General features: G+C 36.7%; 1 protein-coding gene across 3 annotated transcripts in view; it reads left to right on the forward strand.

Annotated features, from left to right (window-relative positions):
- CSMD3 (CUB and Sushi multiple domains 3) overlaps nucleotides 1–16,076 on the forward strand; it is a 688,054-nt gene that overhangs the window by 553,539 nt on the left and 118,439 nt on the right. For 2 of the 3 annotated variants that reach the window (XM_054193012.1, XM_054193014.1), the window contains 5 exons: nucleotides 645–740; nucleotides 1,604–1,807; nucleotides 4,551–4,675; nucleotides 11,260–11,356; nucleotides 12,269–12,373. In XM_054193012.1, the coding sequence (XP_054048987.1) occupies nucleotides 645–740; nucleotides 1,604–1,807; nucleotides 4,551–4,675; nucleotides 11,260–11,356; nucleotides 12,269–12,373 (627 nt within the window). The remainder of the gene's footprint in view (nucleotides 1–644; nucleotides 741–1,603; nucleotides 1,808–4,550; nucleotides 4,676–11,259; nucleotides 11,357–12,268; nucleotides 12,374–16,076) is intronic. The other variant, XM_054193015.1, reaches the window with a different exon arrangement.

Consider the following 16,076-nt stretch of genomic DNA (forward strand, 5'->3'; position numbering starts at 1 on the left):
CTTAATAGAACTGTCATTAAACTGTTATTTATTTTTTATGAACCTAGAAAGATAGTGTAGGCAGGAAAAAAAAAGAAAAACTTGTCATAGTTTCTTACATGCAATTCAGGCAAATGTATGAAACTAGGAGGTTGAACTAAAAGCCTATTCACTCAAAACTCTTCACGTTAATGAATAAAAGGAAGTAAAATCAAATCTATTGTTTTAGATTTTTTGCTTCTGATATTTATCTATTATAGGGAGTGTTTGGGGCTTTTTACTCTGTGCCTTTATGATTTTTATCATGAAATGGGTATTATATATTTGAAAGGGAAAGCAGCCTATATTTTTTAGCAAAATAAATTGTATAGATTATGTGCACGTTGACTCAGTTAAAAAAGGTATTGCATTTGGGGTTTCTTTTGGTAAAGGAAGAGAACAACAAATATTCCTAATAACTGAGATGAGCTTTAGTCCCTCTTTTCCAGAACAACATAATACTGACAATATAAAATATAGAAATCACATATATCGTGGAAAGTTTATTGAAGCAGAACAGGGTTTTGAGAGGGTTATTTCTAGCTGCAAAGATGTTGACAGGTATTTTGAATGCTTCTTCAGTAAAAAGTGGTTATGATAGCTTTGTATTTGCTTTGTTTGAGTAGGTGAATCCCTCCCATTGAGCTCAGGTAACCAGATCACGGTTAGATTTACTTCAGTTGGACCAATAACAGCTAAAGGATTTCATTTTGTTTATCAAGGTGAGACAACCTGGAAAAATGTGTACATTTATTCTTTTCATGATAAATTGTAAATCGAACAGACTGAGAATGTAGAGGGAAGTAATAGCCTGTTAACAATATAGCAAGTTTTGCTGATTCTGCACATTTTGAAAAATGTTTGAGACCATTCTTTTATCTATATTTAAAGCTTAAATCAAATATTTAAGAAGCATGAGAGGTTCCAAATTTAAGAAGACAGTTATACAAAGCAGCTGTTTCTGTTTGCTAATCTGGTTAACTAATGTTAGATACATCTGGCTGCTCAAACTGGTTTGTCTCTCAATTTAAATATGAATAAGTCTAAGTGTTATTACCTGTGGCTGAATCAGTGATCGTGCTGTTATTAAGATCCTTCTTCTTGGTTTACATTGTTTGGCTTTTTATGGGTCAAATACAGAAATGATTATACATCAATATTGCAAATGCAATTCATTCTTTCATTAAACGTAAATCCTGATCTGACAGTCAGAATACACATTTAGAAATCCACAGGAATAAATGTAAATATCTGACACAGAAATGTTATTTGAAACCATGTATTAGCTGAATATTTTATTGTAGTATTTCTTGCCTGTGAAAACCTTTAGGAACGTTTCGGTGTGGATTTTATGCATTGCTTTTAATCTTGGCAAGGATGTCAGTGCTATGCTCTTATAAATGGTAACTCAGACATCAAAAGTAAGCAATCCATATTGTGAAGATTCATTTGGGGATTATGAAAATGTTCTTAAGTGGCAAATAACAGAATGTTACTTCCAGTCATTTGGATATTTGTAGTTCAAAATCTGCATTCCTCCACAAAATCTAAAATTAAGAATCCACAATTGTTTATATGTTTGCAGCTGTTCCAAGAACAAGTGCAACACAGTGTAGCTCTGTGCCTGAACCGAGATTTGGAAAAAGGATTGGAAATGAATTTGCAGTTGGGTCATTGGTTCTTTTTGAGTGCAATCCAGGCTATATCCTCCATGGGTCAACAGCAATTAGATGTGATACTGTACCAAATGCATTGGCACAGTGGAATGATTCACTTCCTACATGTGTTGGTGAGTTCTTAAGGCTTTTTGATAGAACGAATTACTGCCTAAAGTGTAGACCATTCTCTCTAACAGAATGTGTTCCTTCTTTGTCATCTCTACAGTATTTTATTCTTGCTTACTTGTATTCATTTTCTTCTTCATTCAAGGTTAAGATTTTATTCCCCTTTCTATTCTAACCTTGCTGTGACATTTCACGAGTTTCATGAACATACTCTGCTACTATAAATTATATGTTAGCTTCTTTTATGTTAACATCAGTGACAGTCCCTGGCTGTCCCTTAATCAAGACTCAGAAATATCATTTTATGCCCTGAATGCTTGCAAGACTAAGATGATCTCACCTTGCAGATCTCTCATAAGATATTGTAAGCTATTAGAAAGAATATTACCATATTAAAGATTTAGAAATAGTTACACTAATATTTCATTGCTTGTCAGAAAAAAAAACAGTAATTTTTCATATCAGAAAATATGCTTTGTATCGTTCTAGTCATACGAGATTACATTCTCAAAATTAAATTCTTAAATTAATGTGCACCCATTGACATTTCTAACGCTGATTTGCACCAACTGTAAATCTGGTGATTGTGCTGAAAAGCCCTACAGTAAAGAGATAAAATTCTAATGGTACATTTTTCCATAGGTTTATGTCAAGGGCAAATATAGTACATTTACATACTATGTTTTATTAGAGTTTAGCTTGTTTTTTTATATGGAAAAAAATCATTTGTTTATAAAGGAATTAAAAATAGTTATCATTTGCACAGATGATTTTGCAATGCTATCAAACTTTTCCACCTGTAACATCTGTTTCAGTACTGACTGCATTATACATTAATTTTGTGCAAATTGAATACATTGAAAACTATTCATTTTGAGGATGAAGACATCTGAAGAACTCCATTCCCAACTAAAACAGTAAATATATGTATGAGTTAAAGTTACTTAACTTTTCTCAACAGGGAACAGATCTCTTATAAAAACAATCCTAACCCATGCCAAAACCACATTATGATATTGACTCTAGCATTAAGAAGTACATAAGCAGAGTTTTAGACGAGTGGTGGAAAAGAAAATAGAGAACATTTTTTCATTAGGTTGATTTTGAATCTTCTGTGCTAATCAGCTGATGGTGCATTGTAGAGTCTGAATGGTTTTCAGTAAAATAAAAGACTTTCCCCAAAATACTAAAATCCTGATAGAGATCAAGACTAAGTACCACTGGGGTAATATTAATAAAATATGATTAACCTGCTATTATATACAACTAATGTTTATTTAGACTGTTTCAGGCATAGGAATAGAACCACAATTTATATATCAATCAGACGCTGAAGTATATAGCTATACTTCATTTATTCTCAGTGATTATGATTTAATCAGTAGAACTGTACTATTTACTCCCTTGAAATGTATTCCCTTTGTTTTTCAGATATAACAACTCAACAAAGTGTTAAAATAATTATTTCGGCCATCAAGCACAGTATATTATTGATATTTTAATACATGATTTAGTATGAGAAAGAAAAAGCTATCTGTCTTGAAGCAAGTTGAACTGAGAAAGGGTTACAGGCCACCTTGTGTGTGAAAATCACTGTGCCAATAAAGGTGATAAAATATATATGAGGTGAAAATTGCATTGAACTAAATCAGTTTAATAATTGAAGTGGTAGACATGACCATATTAAATTGCCTTAACTGTAGTGAATGCTTGAATATTTCCTTACAGATAGCAGACATCAATCATTCTGTCTGTTCATCCTTTTATAAGTAATTATTTAAACACTTTAAGTGACACTGACCTTCAGTTTATCCATGTAGCTCCCAACAGATTCTATCAATTATATGCCACATAAAATGTAGCTACAGTATTCATTATTAAGATAAGTTGCATTCTCCTACATATTTTCTAACTCCTCATATTTGTATCTAATGAAATCAGTTCAGCACTTAGTGGTGTTGCACAGAAATGATACATTAATTTCTAATGGTTTTGATAAACCATCTCATCAATCTTTTCCTTCAACTTCTTAAATACCAACAGAATATCACTATCTAGGTTAAGCTCTTTGTCCCTGTTAGAGCATCTAATGATTTAGACAAGATACATTCAAGTTGAACATTCACAAGAGAAACTTGATGGTACCGAATGCCTCTGTCCAATTTCATGCATAACACTTTTATTAATCCATGGGCATGGAGATGATGAGTGCAGTCTTGCAGGCATTTAGCAATTTCTTTACTAATGTGATAGATCCATAGTCTGTAATGGGATAACTCACACAAGAAAAGAAAACAGTCAAGGAGTTGAAACTGGTGCTATTAATTATTTAGACAACAACAAAGTAGCAATATTTTGCTTTTTCAGTTTTTATCTTTTATACTAACAATATACATAACTGTTCAAACTTTATTCTTGACCTCTAAAAATAACGCTTTATTTTTTTAACCAATGGAATGGATTTAACTTTGTTAAAGGTCAAATAAATAAGGGGAATAGGAACATGATTCTGTCAGGTAGAAAACTGACATAATTCTAATTTTTCCCTATTCTTTTTTGGTCATTTAAAATAAGGTTTTTGAGATACAAGATTTTATTTTCCTGAAGCAAATATAAATTTTTAAATGTAGCATAAATTTACGAAAGTTTTCAGCCATGGTATGCTGAACATTGTGTAAGCTTTTATAAAAAATTTTCTCACTTCTGAAGCTTCATACTTCTTTTCTTGCCTTGTGCATTTCCTTTCAGTGCCCTGTGGTGGAGTTTTAACAAAGCGCAAAGGGACCATTTTGTCTCCTGGTTACCCTGAGCCTTATGACAACAATCTGAATTGTGTGTGGAAGATCACAGTACCAGAGGGAGCTGGGATTCAAGTAAGTATACTTGCTATTTTCTTGTTATCATCATGTTTAAAACTGTTTTTCCTGATGCAAGAGCATGGAAAATAATTTATTAATACATTTTTCTATCTCACTAGTGATTCTTACAATGGTATTTATTACACACTTTTTATTTGTGCAGTTTTTAAAAGTTGTAAGATTTACAAAAATCTTAAAAGACACACTTGCAACTTTTCACTTAGAAGAAAATCACCAATAACATAAAATGTGTTATTTCAATAGGTCAGTGACTCCCTGTAAGCCAGAGGAAATAGGGAGGCTTTCCTGTGATACTTTTTTCATCTCTCAAAAATGGATAAATCTCCTCTAAGAGAGTGAAGTTAAGTGGGTTGCTTGCATGGACCAGTTATATACGTTTTCCTAGAAACTGTTATTTACTCTACACTTATGGAAGTTCATTGTGATATAAAGACACTTCAGTAAGTTTCAAGATGAGATGGGAATGGATTCTTTAAAATATTGTCAGAATTCTCATTCACTAACATTTACATTAAGAACTTAATGGAACACACAGAAAAAAAGTATCCTTTAAGCTAAAAGTCATGTATATCCCACTTTTTATAATTCACTAAAGAAGCTGACAGAAATCTGGTTATTGGAAAGGCAGTTGTGTTTAATAAATTAGGACTTTTTAGCATCATCTGACCAAAACCCTAGCAAAACTTGTATCAAGAAACCAGGATAGCAAGTTTTCTATGTCTGCCCATGGTTCGAAATATAGCCACTGTAGAAAATGAATAAATAAAGAGATCAGTTTTTGTACGTAAAGACTTAACAATGAAAATCAGGAAAACCATTGTGGACAGTTTATTAAAGATGTTTTTTTAATAAATTACATCACATAGGTTTTAGGGTATTTTACTGTGTCAAGGAAAATTTTAAAAATAGTATGAGTTTATACTTTGCTACTTTATAAGCATTCAGAAAATTCTATTTTTTGTTTTAAATATTTAAAAATACTTAACAAAAATGTAAAAACTTTACAGAAGAACACAGAAATCATCACAGATACAACCTAAGTCCGTACATGATAACATTTATGAGTTCAATTTTCAAAGACACCAATGTCCACTAACAATAGTATTTAATAACCTAAATCAGTTTTGAGATTAATTTTGAGGAACACTACTTGATTTAAACAGTTGACTAAGTTAGGATGTTTTGTTCTGTGTATTTCTTATACAATCAGTAATGTAAGTTAAACACTAGGAGGATAGTTCAGAGGATTTAAATTAGGCATTAACTGATGTCCTGACTTAAGCAGCTACTGTTGCTTTTTGGAAGTATTTATCTCTTACCGCAGACTGCATTAGGTGACAAAATTACTAACTTTGATTTCAAGTTAGGTGTCTAATCTGCATGATATTCTTTTGCTCCAGAGTCATAAGAAGAAAAAATATATTTACTGTTTGCTTTTTTTCTAGTTCTCCTGAGGTTTTTTGCTGAGCTTGTGAATACCATCCTTCCTTTCTATTATCAGTTACTGAATAAGTTAATAATTTATACTTATATAAATGTAATGACAACAGGGCAGTTTCATGGGCATATCTGTGTGACTGTAATTAGATCTGTAGAACATTTAATTGTGTCACTGCAGCAGGACAGTCATGAAGTATGATATTCATGCCTGATACTTTGAATCCTGTCTGATTTTCAGGGCTAGGTCTGAGGAAGATCAATTCCGATATAGTAAACTGAGTACAGCTGTTACAAGATCAGAAAGACAGAATATACATCAGAAATCATCATATCATTTTTACTGAGTTATTTTTCAGAACTGAGCTTAGCTTTATATCTGCTAGTGACATAAAAAATGGCATCAGAATTGTATTGGGTTTGGTTTTTTTCACTTCATAAAGAAAAAAAACCTAAATATACATACATAAAAATGTAATTATTACTGTGAAAATCAGCTACTTGAGGCAACATTTGAAAACTTGCATGTTTTTGACCAACCTGAGAATGCATGCAAATGCAAGATGTTTATGGGTAAGGATGTTTATGGGTAAGGATGAAGGGGAAGGCAAATAAGGGAGGTGTTGTGCTGGGAGTATGCTACAGACCACCTGGCCAGGATGAGGAGACAGATGAAGTATTCTATAAGTGGCTGGCTGACGTCTCGCAATCGCCAGCCCTTGTTCTGGTTGGGGACTTCAACCTGCCGGGTATCTGCTGGAAATACAACACAGCAGAGAGCAGGCAGGCTAGGAGGTTCCTCGAGTGCATGGAGGATAACTTCCTGACACAACTGGTAGGTGAGCCTACCAGGGCAGGTGCCTTGCTAGACCTACTGCTCACAAACAGAGAAGGACTAGTGGGAGATGTAGTGGTCGGAGGTCCTCTTGGGTTTAGAGATCATGAAATGGTCAAGTTTTCAATACATAGTAATGTAAGGAGGGGGGTTAGCAAAACCTGCACCTTGGACTTCCGGAGGGTGGACTTTGGCCTGTTCAGGACACTGGTTGAGAAAGTCCCTTGGGAGACAGTCCTGAAGGGCAAAGGGGTCCAGGAAGGCTGGACGCTCTTCAAGAAGGAAATCTTAAAGGCCCAGGAGCAGGCTGTCCCCAAGTGTCGCAAGTCTAAAGGGCTGGGAAAATGGCCGGTCTGGATGAATAAGGAACTTCTGATGGGACTTAGGAATAAAAGGAGGGTTTACCACCTTTGGAAGAAGGGACAGGCAACTCAGGAGGAGTACAGAGATCTCGTTAGGTTATACAGAGAGAAAATTAGGAAGGCAAAAGCCCAGCTGGAGCTCAACTTGGCCACTAACATTAAGGACAACAAAAAAAGTTTTTATAAATACATCAACAAAAGGAGAGCAAGGGAGAATCTCCATCCCTTACTGGATGCGGGGGGGAAAGTTACAACCAATGACGAGGAGAAGGCTGAGATACTTAATGCCTTCTTTGCCTCCGTCTTCAATAGTCAGACCAGCTATCCCCAGGGTGCTCAGCCTCCTGAGCTGGAAGATAAGGATGGAGAGCAGAACAACCCACACACAATCCAGGAGGAAGTAGTCAATGATCTGCTTCTGCACCTAGACGCACATAAGTCTATGGGACCAGATAGGATTCACCCAAGAGTACTCAGGGAGCTAGCGGGAGAGCTCACTAAGCCTCTCTCTATCATTTATTAACAATCTTGGTCAACAGGGGAGGTACCAGATGACTGGAGGGTGGCTAGTGTGACACCCATCTACAAGAAGGGTCGGAAGGAGGATCTGGAAAACTACAAGCCTGTCAGCCTGACCTCGGTACCAGGAAAGATCATGGACAGGATCATCTTGAGTGACCTCTCATGGCAAGTGCAGGGCAGCCAAGGGATCAGGGCCAGCCAGCATGGGTTTAGGAAGGGGAGGTCCTGCTTAACCAACCTGATCTCTTTCTATGACCATGTGACCTGCGTTCTAGACGCGGGGAAGGCTGTGGACATTGTCTATCTGGACTTTGGTAAGGCCTTTGACACCGTCCCCCACAGCATTCTCCTGGAGAAGCTGGCGAATCATGGCCTAGACAAGTGTACTCTTTGCTGGATTAAAAACTGACTGGATGGCCGTGCCCAGAGAGTTGTGATTAATGGGCTGAAATCCTCTTGGTGGCCGGTCACCAGTGGTGTCCCTCAGGGCTCAGTTTTGGGGCCAGTTTTGTTTAAGATCTTTATTGATGATCTGGATGAGGGGATTGAGTGCACCCTCAGTAAGTTTGCAGACAACACCAAACTAGGTGGGAGAGTTGATCTGCTTGAGGGTAGGAAGGCTCTACAGAGGGCCCTGGACAGGTTGGATTGATGGGCCAAGGCCAACTGTATGAGGTTTAATAAGGCTAAGTGCCAGGTCCTGCATTTTGGTCACGACAACCCCAAGCAATGCTACAGGCTTGGGGAAGAGTGGCTGGAAAGCTGCCCAGCAGAAAAGGACCTGGGGGTGCTGGTGGACGGCCAGCTTAACATGAGCCAGCAGTGTGCCCAGGTGGCCAAGAAGGCCAACAGCATTCTGGCTTCTATCAGGAATAGCGTGGCCAGCAGGAGCAGGGAAGTGATCGTGCCTCTGTGCACTGGTGAGGCCTCACCTCGAGTGCTGTGTTCAGTTCTGGGCCCCTCTGTACAAGAGGGACATTGAAGTGCTGGAGCATGTCCAGAGGAGAGCTACCAGGCTGGTGAGGGGTCTGGAGACCAGGTCATATGAGGAGAGGCTGAGGGAGCTGGGCATGTTTAGCTTGGAGAAGAGGAGGCTGAGGGGAGACCTCATTGCCCTCTACAACTACCTGAAAGGAGGCTGTAGAGAGGTGGGTGTTGGCCTCTTCTCCCAGGTGAATAATGACAGGACCAGAGGAAATGGTCTGAAGTTGTGACAGGGGAGGTTTAGATTAGATATTAGGAAGAATGACTTTACTGAAAGAGTGGTCAGGCACTGGAACAGCCTGCCCAGGGAGGTGGTTGAGTCACCATCCCTAGAGGTGTTTAAGAAATGTCTAGATGTGGCACTTCAGGGCATGCTCTAGTGGCAGAGATTGTAGGTTGTTTGTTTGTGGGGTTTTGGTTTTTTTGTTGTGTGTATGGTTGGACTCGATGATCTCAAAGGTCCTTTCCAACCAGGAAGATTCTATGATTCTATGATTCTAAGATAATGTGATAGCTAATGCTTTTGTGTTTATGTAAATGCATAAAATATCTGGACATTTTTCCTGACGAACATTTATTCCCTCAAAGTAACAAAGACACTTTCCCAACTTTAAAGGAAATTAAAAGAAATTACCACCACTGTATATTCCCCTGTGAAATGTGTAGATGGAATTTTAAACTATCTAGATATAACAACTATCAATGTGTGTGATTTCGTTGTTAGATTTGTTGAAACACTGTGATCAGATGTAAATGCTGTGCTATCTCATATCAAATTGAAAAGCAGACATTTAAATGTAGATTTAGGTAAATATGAAGAGTATGCACTAATAACCTGCCTTCAGGCACCTAGCTTAAATACCTTATATCACGAAATTAATCTACCATGGTTCCTTATAAACTTAGGGCAGAAAGGCATCTTGAGTAGGTAATTCAGAACATCTAATATAGACTCTGGCTCCGAATCACTGCCTGAAGGTATGTCTGTCTATTTATTGACTACTTGAGGAGGTTAGGGCAACTAGCATCAGTTGCACTAAAATAGATGTTTTAAATTAGGTGGTTTATATGAATATAAAAACTGTAGTCAGCAGCAATCTGGCCCTGAAAACACACGAAAAACATTAAATAATTTGCAATTTGGTTTGAAGGTTTCCTAGGTGCTTGCACTTCCAATTCTGTATGTCTTCAGAGATATTCATGACTAAGACAACACCAGTAAGTTTCACCTAAATCCCTTGTGAACCAAAAAAATAAACAGACAAGTCTTAAAGTTTTCTGAGAGACCATGTCCCATGGGCTTCCTCCAATTATGCAAAACACACTAACAGTCAGGGCCTCTCTATTGCTTCATTTATTTTTTTTTAAAATATCGTCCTTTGGCTGATTAATTCCTACAAAAAGTGCAGTGTTTAAGGCCACCATCCAAGAAATAGGTAACCAACCTGAACATTCCTTTTACCTAGAAGAAGGTACAAGTCATATATTTCACAAAAAAACCCAAACTTCATTACCTAGTTGCACTGGAACTGGCACTTATGTCTTCTGCTGAAGTTATTGCCTTTTGGAGAAAATAAAAGGAAGAATAAGCAAGGGAGAAGAACAGTAAATTGTCTAACTTAGTGGTTAAGGTACCCTTATTTTGAGAGTGGTTGGGGTTTCATCTGTGCTTCTTTAAAAGCTTTTCATTAAACACTTATTTCACTAAAACAAAAAAATGCAATACCCTTTCCCCTCCAAAACAGGAACAGGAACCTGGCATTTCTTTACTTTGTGGGGAGTGTTTTCACTATATGAGAGCAGATATATCCTCCCTCTTGCAGTCTGTCTGATTACTGCTTTGCACCTCCTTGTGAGTGGAAGGATGTTGTCACTTCTGGAAGGAATGAAGTGAATATTCTACCTTTTTGCTTGTAGCATGTTAGTGAGTGCTTCTCCTCAGGAGATGAGAGAATGATGAAGGTAACCAAGCACAGGAGGTTGCTCTTACCTGGAGGCAGAATTGAACATGGCAAGATAGATGAAGCGGCATGCATCACTGTGGGACTGCTTTTAGCCTTGGATAAACTAGAGAGAATCACAGACAAACTGCAGTAATTGACGATACCATGTTTTGGCTTCCCCTCAATGTCCTCCAAACAACGGAATCACATTCTATACCCAGATGTTTTTCACAGTTGTGTGACGCTTGTCAGGGGTAATATGTGGTTGTCACTTAGAGTCACAGAATTTAGAAGTCCAAATTGGCAATAAATAAAACAAAATGTTGCAAGGCAATTTTAGTCCCTTAATGATGATTTTCCAGTCTTTTTGACAATGAGAGCATGATACAACTTTTCATGATTGAAAGCAGCAGAGGCTACAATTTCTAGTTGTCTATGTTCTTGAATACAGAGGGAAAGAAGTTTACATTCTTTGCCTCACATTTTTCTTCATAGGTGCAAGTGGTGAGTTTTGCCACAGAACACAACTGGGATTCATTAGACTTTTATGATGGTGCTGACAACAATGCTCCAAGGCTTGGAAGTTATTCAGGTGACTAGGAAGTGTTTCACAGATTCAACTCTTTATTGTAAACACATAGCTTTTCTAGATCTTTTGCGTGTTTGTGCGCATGTGAGTGTGCATGTTTGTTTCTCCTATAATTAAAACCAGGTAGTATTCTTTCTGTTTTAATCCATCACTTCTTAGCAGACTTTCATAAAGATGAATATTTGAAAATGTTAGAAATTAAATAAGTCCCAAATGAGATATCTACTAATCTCATTTTTGCCCACTTTTATAGCAGGGTCCAGAAATACAGACCTCTGAAAGAGATGTGTCTTGAAATTGTTCATGACTTAAAGGATGCATTCTTTATCCTTATTTTAGATAAACAAGACAGTTATGTTTGTATTACTTTTTCTTGTTTGGTTTTGTTTTCCTTTATTCTACTTCGTTCATGTGTATGGAATGAGATCACAGACAATGAGATTGTTGTCTTGTGCTGAAACACAAATAAATAATCAATCACATTTCTTAGAATAGCTCTACAACATATGTTCAGAGCTGCTTGATATATTTGACTGTTACATTTAAAATTATTCCAGTTACAGGATTTGCTCTTGCTTTTATGAAAACCCTAGTGACTATTTCTCCTTTTGTGGATAAAAGTGTATAATATACATTTATATTAGACCCTGCTTCCCTGAGTGCCTACAGTTCATGTCTCTGATATTGTGGTGCACTGAAAATGTAATAAAACTTTTATAGGGACAGATATTTGATAACATCCACGATGACAAAATATAGTGGAATTGGTTATGTGACCTCTCTCTCTCTCCCCCCCATCCTCTCTCCCTCCTTTCCTCCTTTCTCTTTCTCTCTTTTTATACATACACACACATTTATGTATGTATTTAGTTCAGTTTCTGTGCATTTCAATAATATTTTGATTTCTCTTTTCAGGAACAACCATACCTCCACTTCTCAACAGCACATCAAATAATCTGTACCTAAATTTTCAGTCTGATATCAGTGTTTCAGCTGCTGGATTTCATCTTGAGTATACAGGTAATGCAGAAATGTTTTTTTAAAAAATTTAAAAAAAAATTAAAAAATTAATTAAAAGCACTTGCTGGTTCCAGACATCAGGTGTATCTAAACTATATGAAAGAGGAATATTCAGTGCTATTGCACATAATGAGCTACATACTGTTACTTCAAACTCATTGGTAAAATATTCATTTAATTCCAAAGGAGCAGGATCAAGCCTGAAACCTGTACTGTAAGGACTAGGAAGTTTAGTTTGGTTTGCTTTCACCTTTAATTTGGTTTTGCTCACTGAAAAGCTTTTCTGAACATAGGGCAGCAAGGAGTAAATGCAAATATGCTGATTTGACAATCTTAATAACAAGATATAACATATTTATATAATTATTGCAGGCAAAGCCAGCATATTGATTTGGGTGATTTCAATTTAACTTCTTTGACAATTAACAATGAATTACTGATACTCATATTGAAGAAAAATAGTAACAAACAAACCCTTAGGAAGAACTAAGGCTAGGCCAGCACAGCAGATTGGGTCAGTGGCCTGTGGTCCCTTTAGGGTCCCACATCTCAGGCCCTGCTCAGCCAGCTGCTTTGGCTGCAGCCTCTGCTCGGTCGTGTTCTTCTCTCTGCCCTCCTTCAGTGAGGTCTCCTCTTGCTCTGGCCTTGTTTTTCCTGTTCTTGGTGCTTACCGCCTTTGCTTAAATATGTTTTCACAGAGGCACACCTGAGCTGTTCAGAGGCACCACAAACTCCTCTGGTGGGTGCAGCTGTGTCCTGCAGTGGGTCAGTTGGAGCCAGCTGGAACCAGCTGGAACCGGCCATGTCCGGCACAGCCCTTGGTCTCCTCCCACAGAGGCCACCCCTGCAGCCCCACATGCCACCACCCCCCACCAAAATCTGCAAACTATGCCCAATACAACAATATATAGTATGTATTTTATATGTATGAGTAGGACATGAAAATTAATCACTCTTGGCAAAAATGAGAGAATGAATAAACTGAAAATAGCAGCTGTGCTTCTTAACTAACTGACAAACGCTTACAGGCTGCTGAGAGCACAGCAGAGTTATTTCAAACGTTTTTATTATTGCTAAGTACCTCACCAGCGGAAAAAGCTATAATTATAAACATACTTTCTGTCTGAATGAGATTGCCGTAGCTGACTGACAGGATTTCTGGCAATCACTAATATTTTGTTGCAGATTTTTATTTTTATTTTTTTCTTCCCAGCTGTGCAGTTCCCTTGGCTCATATTGGTTCTGGTGTCTGATCTGCATAATTGTGTCACAGTTACTTCTTGTCAGTTTTACAATATGCAAATCCCATGCTCTGGTTGTCTGATTAGCCAGTCGGAGAACATGGCCTTGCAAAATTGCTGCCTGATCGCTTGTCTATAACTAAACATTAATTACAGGTTAGAATTATCCTGCCATTTCCTTGAAATGCAGATACTCTCTCATCTGCTTACAACTTCAGAGGGGAGAAAACTGCAGGAAGTTATGAAAGCAAAGTAAAATGAGACTGAATCCAGTGAGAGTGAAAATGCATCCGTGTATTCCTACTTGGCCAAATAACTGGAATGTGTGGTATACTGCCGGCATACAACCTTCACCCCTAAATAAAGAAAGAATTCACAGTATATAATTTAAAGTATTGGCCCATGTCAAGAATGATAGCTACATATGTGTGTGTGGATTTATACAAGGATTTATGTGTGAATCTGTACATACATGTGTTTTCTGTGTGAGTGTAGAAACCCAAAGTATATGCTGAAAATTTATGATTTATGAAAGAATATTGATGTCCCTCAGTAGGTAGCCAATTAACCAGTAGCTCATTGAAATACATTATTTTGCAAGATTAATGATGAATTAACTTTTCATGTGCAGGTGATAGAGATATGCGATTAAAACATCACATAGATTTTGGGATGGAGTGAGGAAATTGCAAAACAATGTCTAAACCTGTAATCTTTACTGGAAACAAATGTAAACTTTAAGGACAAAACATTTGTGTCAAGTAAAGAATTATGGTGGAGAGTAAACTATGATGACTTCTGAATTAAGATTTTCTGTGATATATTTTATAAAGATATGCTCTAAAATAGACATAAATTATTGTGCATGTGTGGGAATTACTGAAATAGCAGCTCTGGTATTCAAAGTACAGAATAGGATTAAGTGACCGTAACTCCATAACATAACATCTATGGAATACACAATCTCTATATTGTTAATAACAAAAATATAATAGAAAATATTGTCAAGATTCTTTTGAAGTTTAAAATAAAGGTACATTGTAACTAAATTCCTATACTTCAAATTGCAAAGTAATGAAATGATTTTGTAGAATAAATGTGGAAAATGTAAAGCATTAGGCATTCCTGTTTATTTACTACTCTCTGACTCACATCACAGAACTAAAGCATGGTGTCAGAGCATGCAATCTGGATTTCTATTATGCAAAAAAAATAGGAGTGTGTACTTCGACATCTCAGCCTTCAACCACTAATGGACAATCAGCCTATACGACCAGACTAACTAAAGCTAATAATAATAAAACCCTTTAGTTTAGCACTTGGGTCTTGAGTCGTAGGTACCAGCTGTTTGAGTCCATAGATCCATGGCTATTATTCTCTACTACTCACTATGATGTAGTCTCTCTTACCTGTGGATTGGAGGAAAGTTTTATGATTTTCTTTTTTTCATCTGTAGCTTAATTTTTTTTCAATTTTCAAATGGAAAATTCTGCATTGTGCTGAATCATGAATTTGATACAGCAGATTAAGCTAAGGGTCAGTACTTTCTCATCATTGCTGTAAGGAAGACAACAGAAATTGTATTTTGTGTATCTTCTGGACTTTTGTCTCCTGCAGCTTTCTGACACAGAAACAGGAATTTTTGGCAGGATTCCAGAACTCAGAATACTGCTGTATTTCTACTGAAATTTATCCAGAAATGCAATGATCAGAACAGAGATCACTCTCCTCAGTTGTGCTGGTCATCTTTGACGCTTAGACAACACTTCCTGCTCTCTATGTTGTAATTACATTTTTAGAGAGTTAGTAAATAGAAAGTAATGCTCACATTTTAATGCCAGTGTTTCATAAATTTATTGCATTTCATTGGAGCCTATACTAACAGAGGTCACCGTGAGTAGTGAGCTAAATTAAAGTCTTAGTTTTCGAGGTATCAGTGCACAGGTCTCATTGAAAATCACATCAGAGTTAAATATTTGTATTAAGTAATTTTCAAGTGAGTTGTTCGATATGTAGTGCATCTTCTAAGTCTGTTTCATGTATTCTAGGAGACTCAAGTCTGAGGGGAAGTGCACCTCTCTTGCCAAAATGATTACTTTTTCATCTCAACAACACTTTTCTGTAAGAAGGTTTCATTCTGTTTCATTTCCAATATCTCTTTTCATCCTTTATTAATAGATTTTTCACGCAGTCCAGTCTGGCTCATCTTTTGAACTACTACAAAATCCAAATGTACTTTTTTTATATAAAAATAAAACAACAAAAAAAGAACTTTATTTGTTGAAGAAATATTTTAAGACCAAATAAATGATACTTTGATATAAGGAATCAAGTACTCATATTCCAAAAGTGAACCATGGTCTTATCAATAATCTTTTTTTCTAGCATATTTTTACTTCTTTGTTGAATCCTTAAATGAAGTTTATGTATTCTAATGGATACCTTAAGTAAGAAAATATATT

This window comes from Rissa tridactyla, chromosome 2 (assembly GCF_028500815.1).
Source record: "Rissa tridactyla isolate bRisTri1 chromosome 2, bRisTri1.patW.cur.20221130, whole genome shotgun sequence".
NCBI classification, from domain to species: domain Eukaryota; kingdom Metazoa; phylum Chordata; class Aves; order Charadriiformes; family Laridae; genus Rissa; species Rissa tridactyla.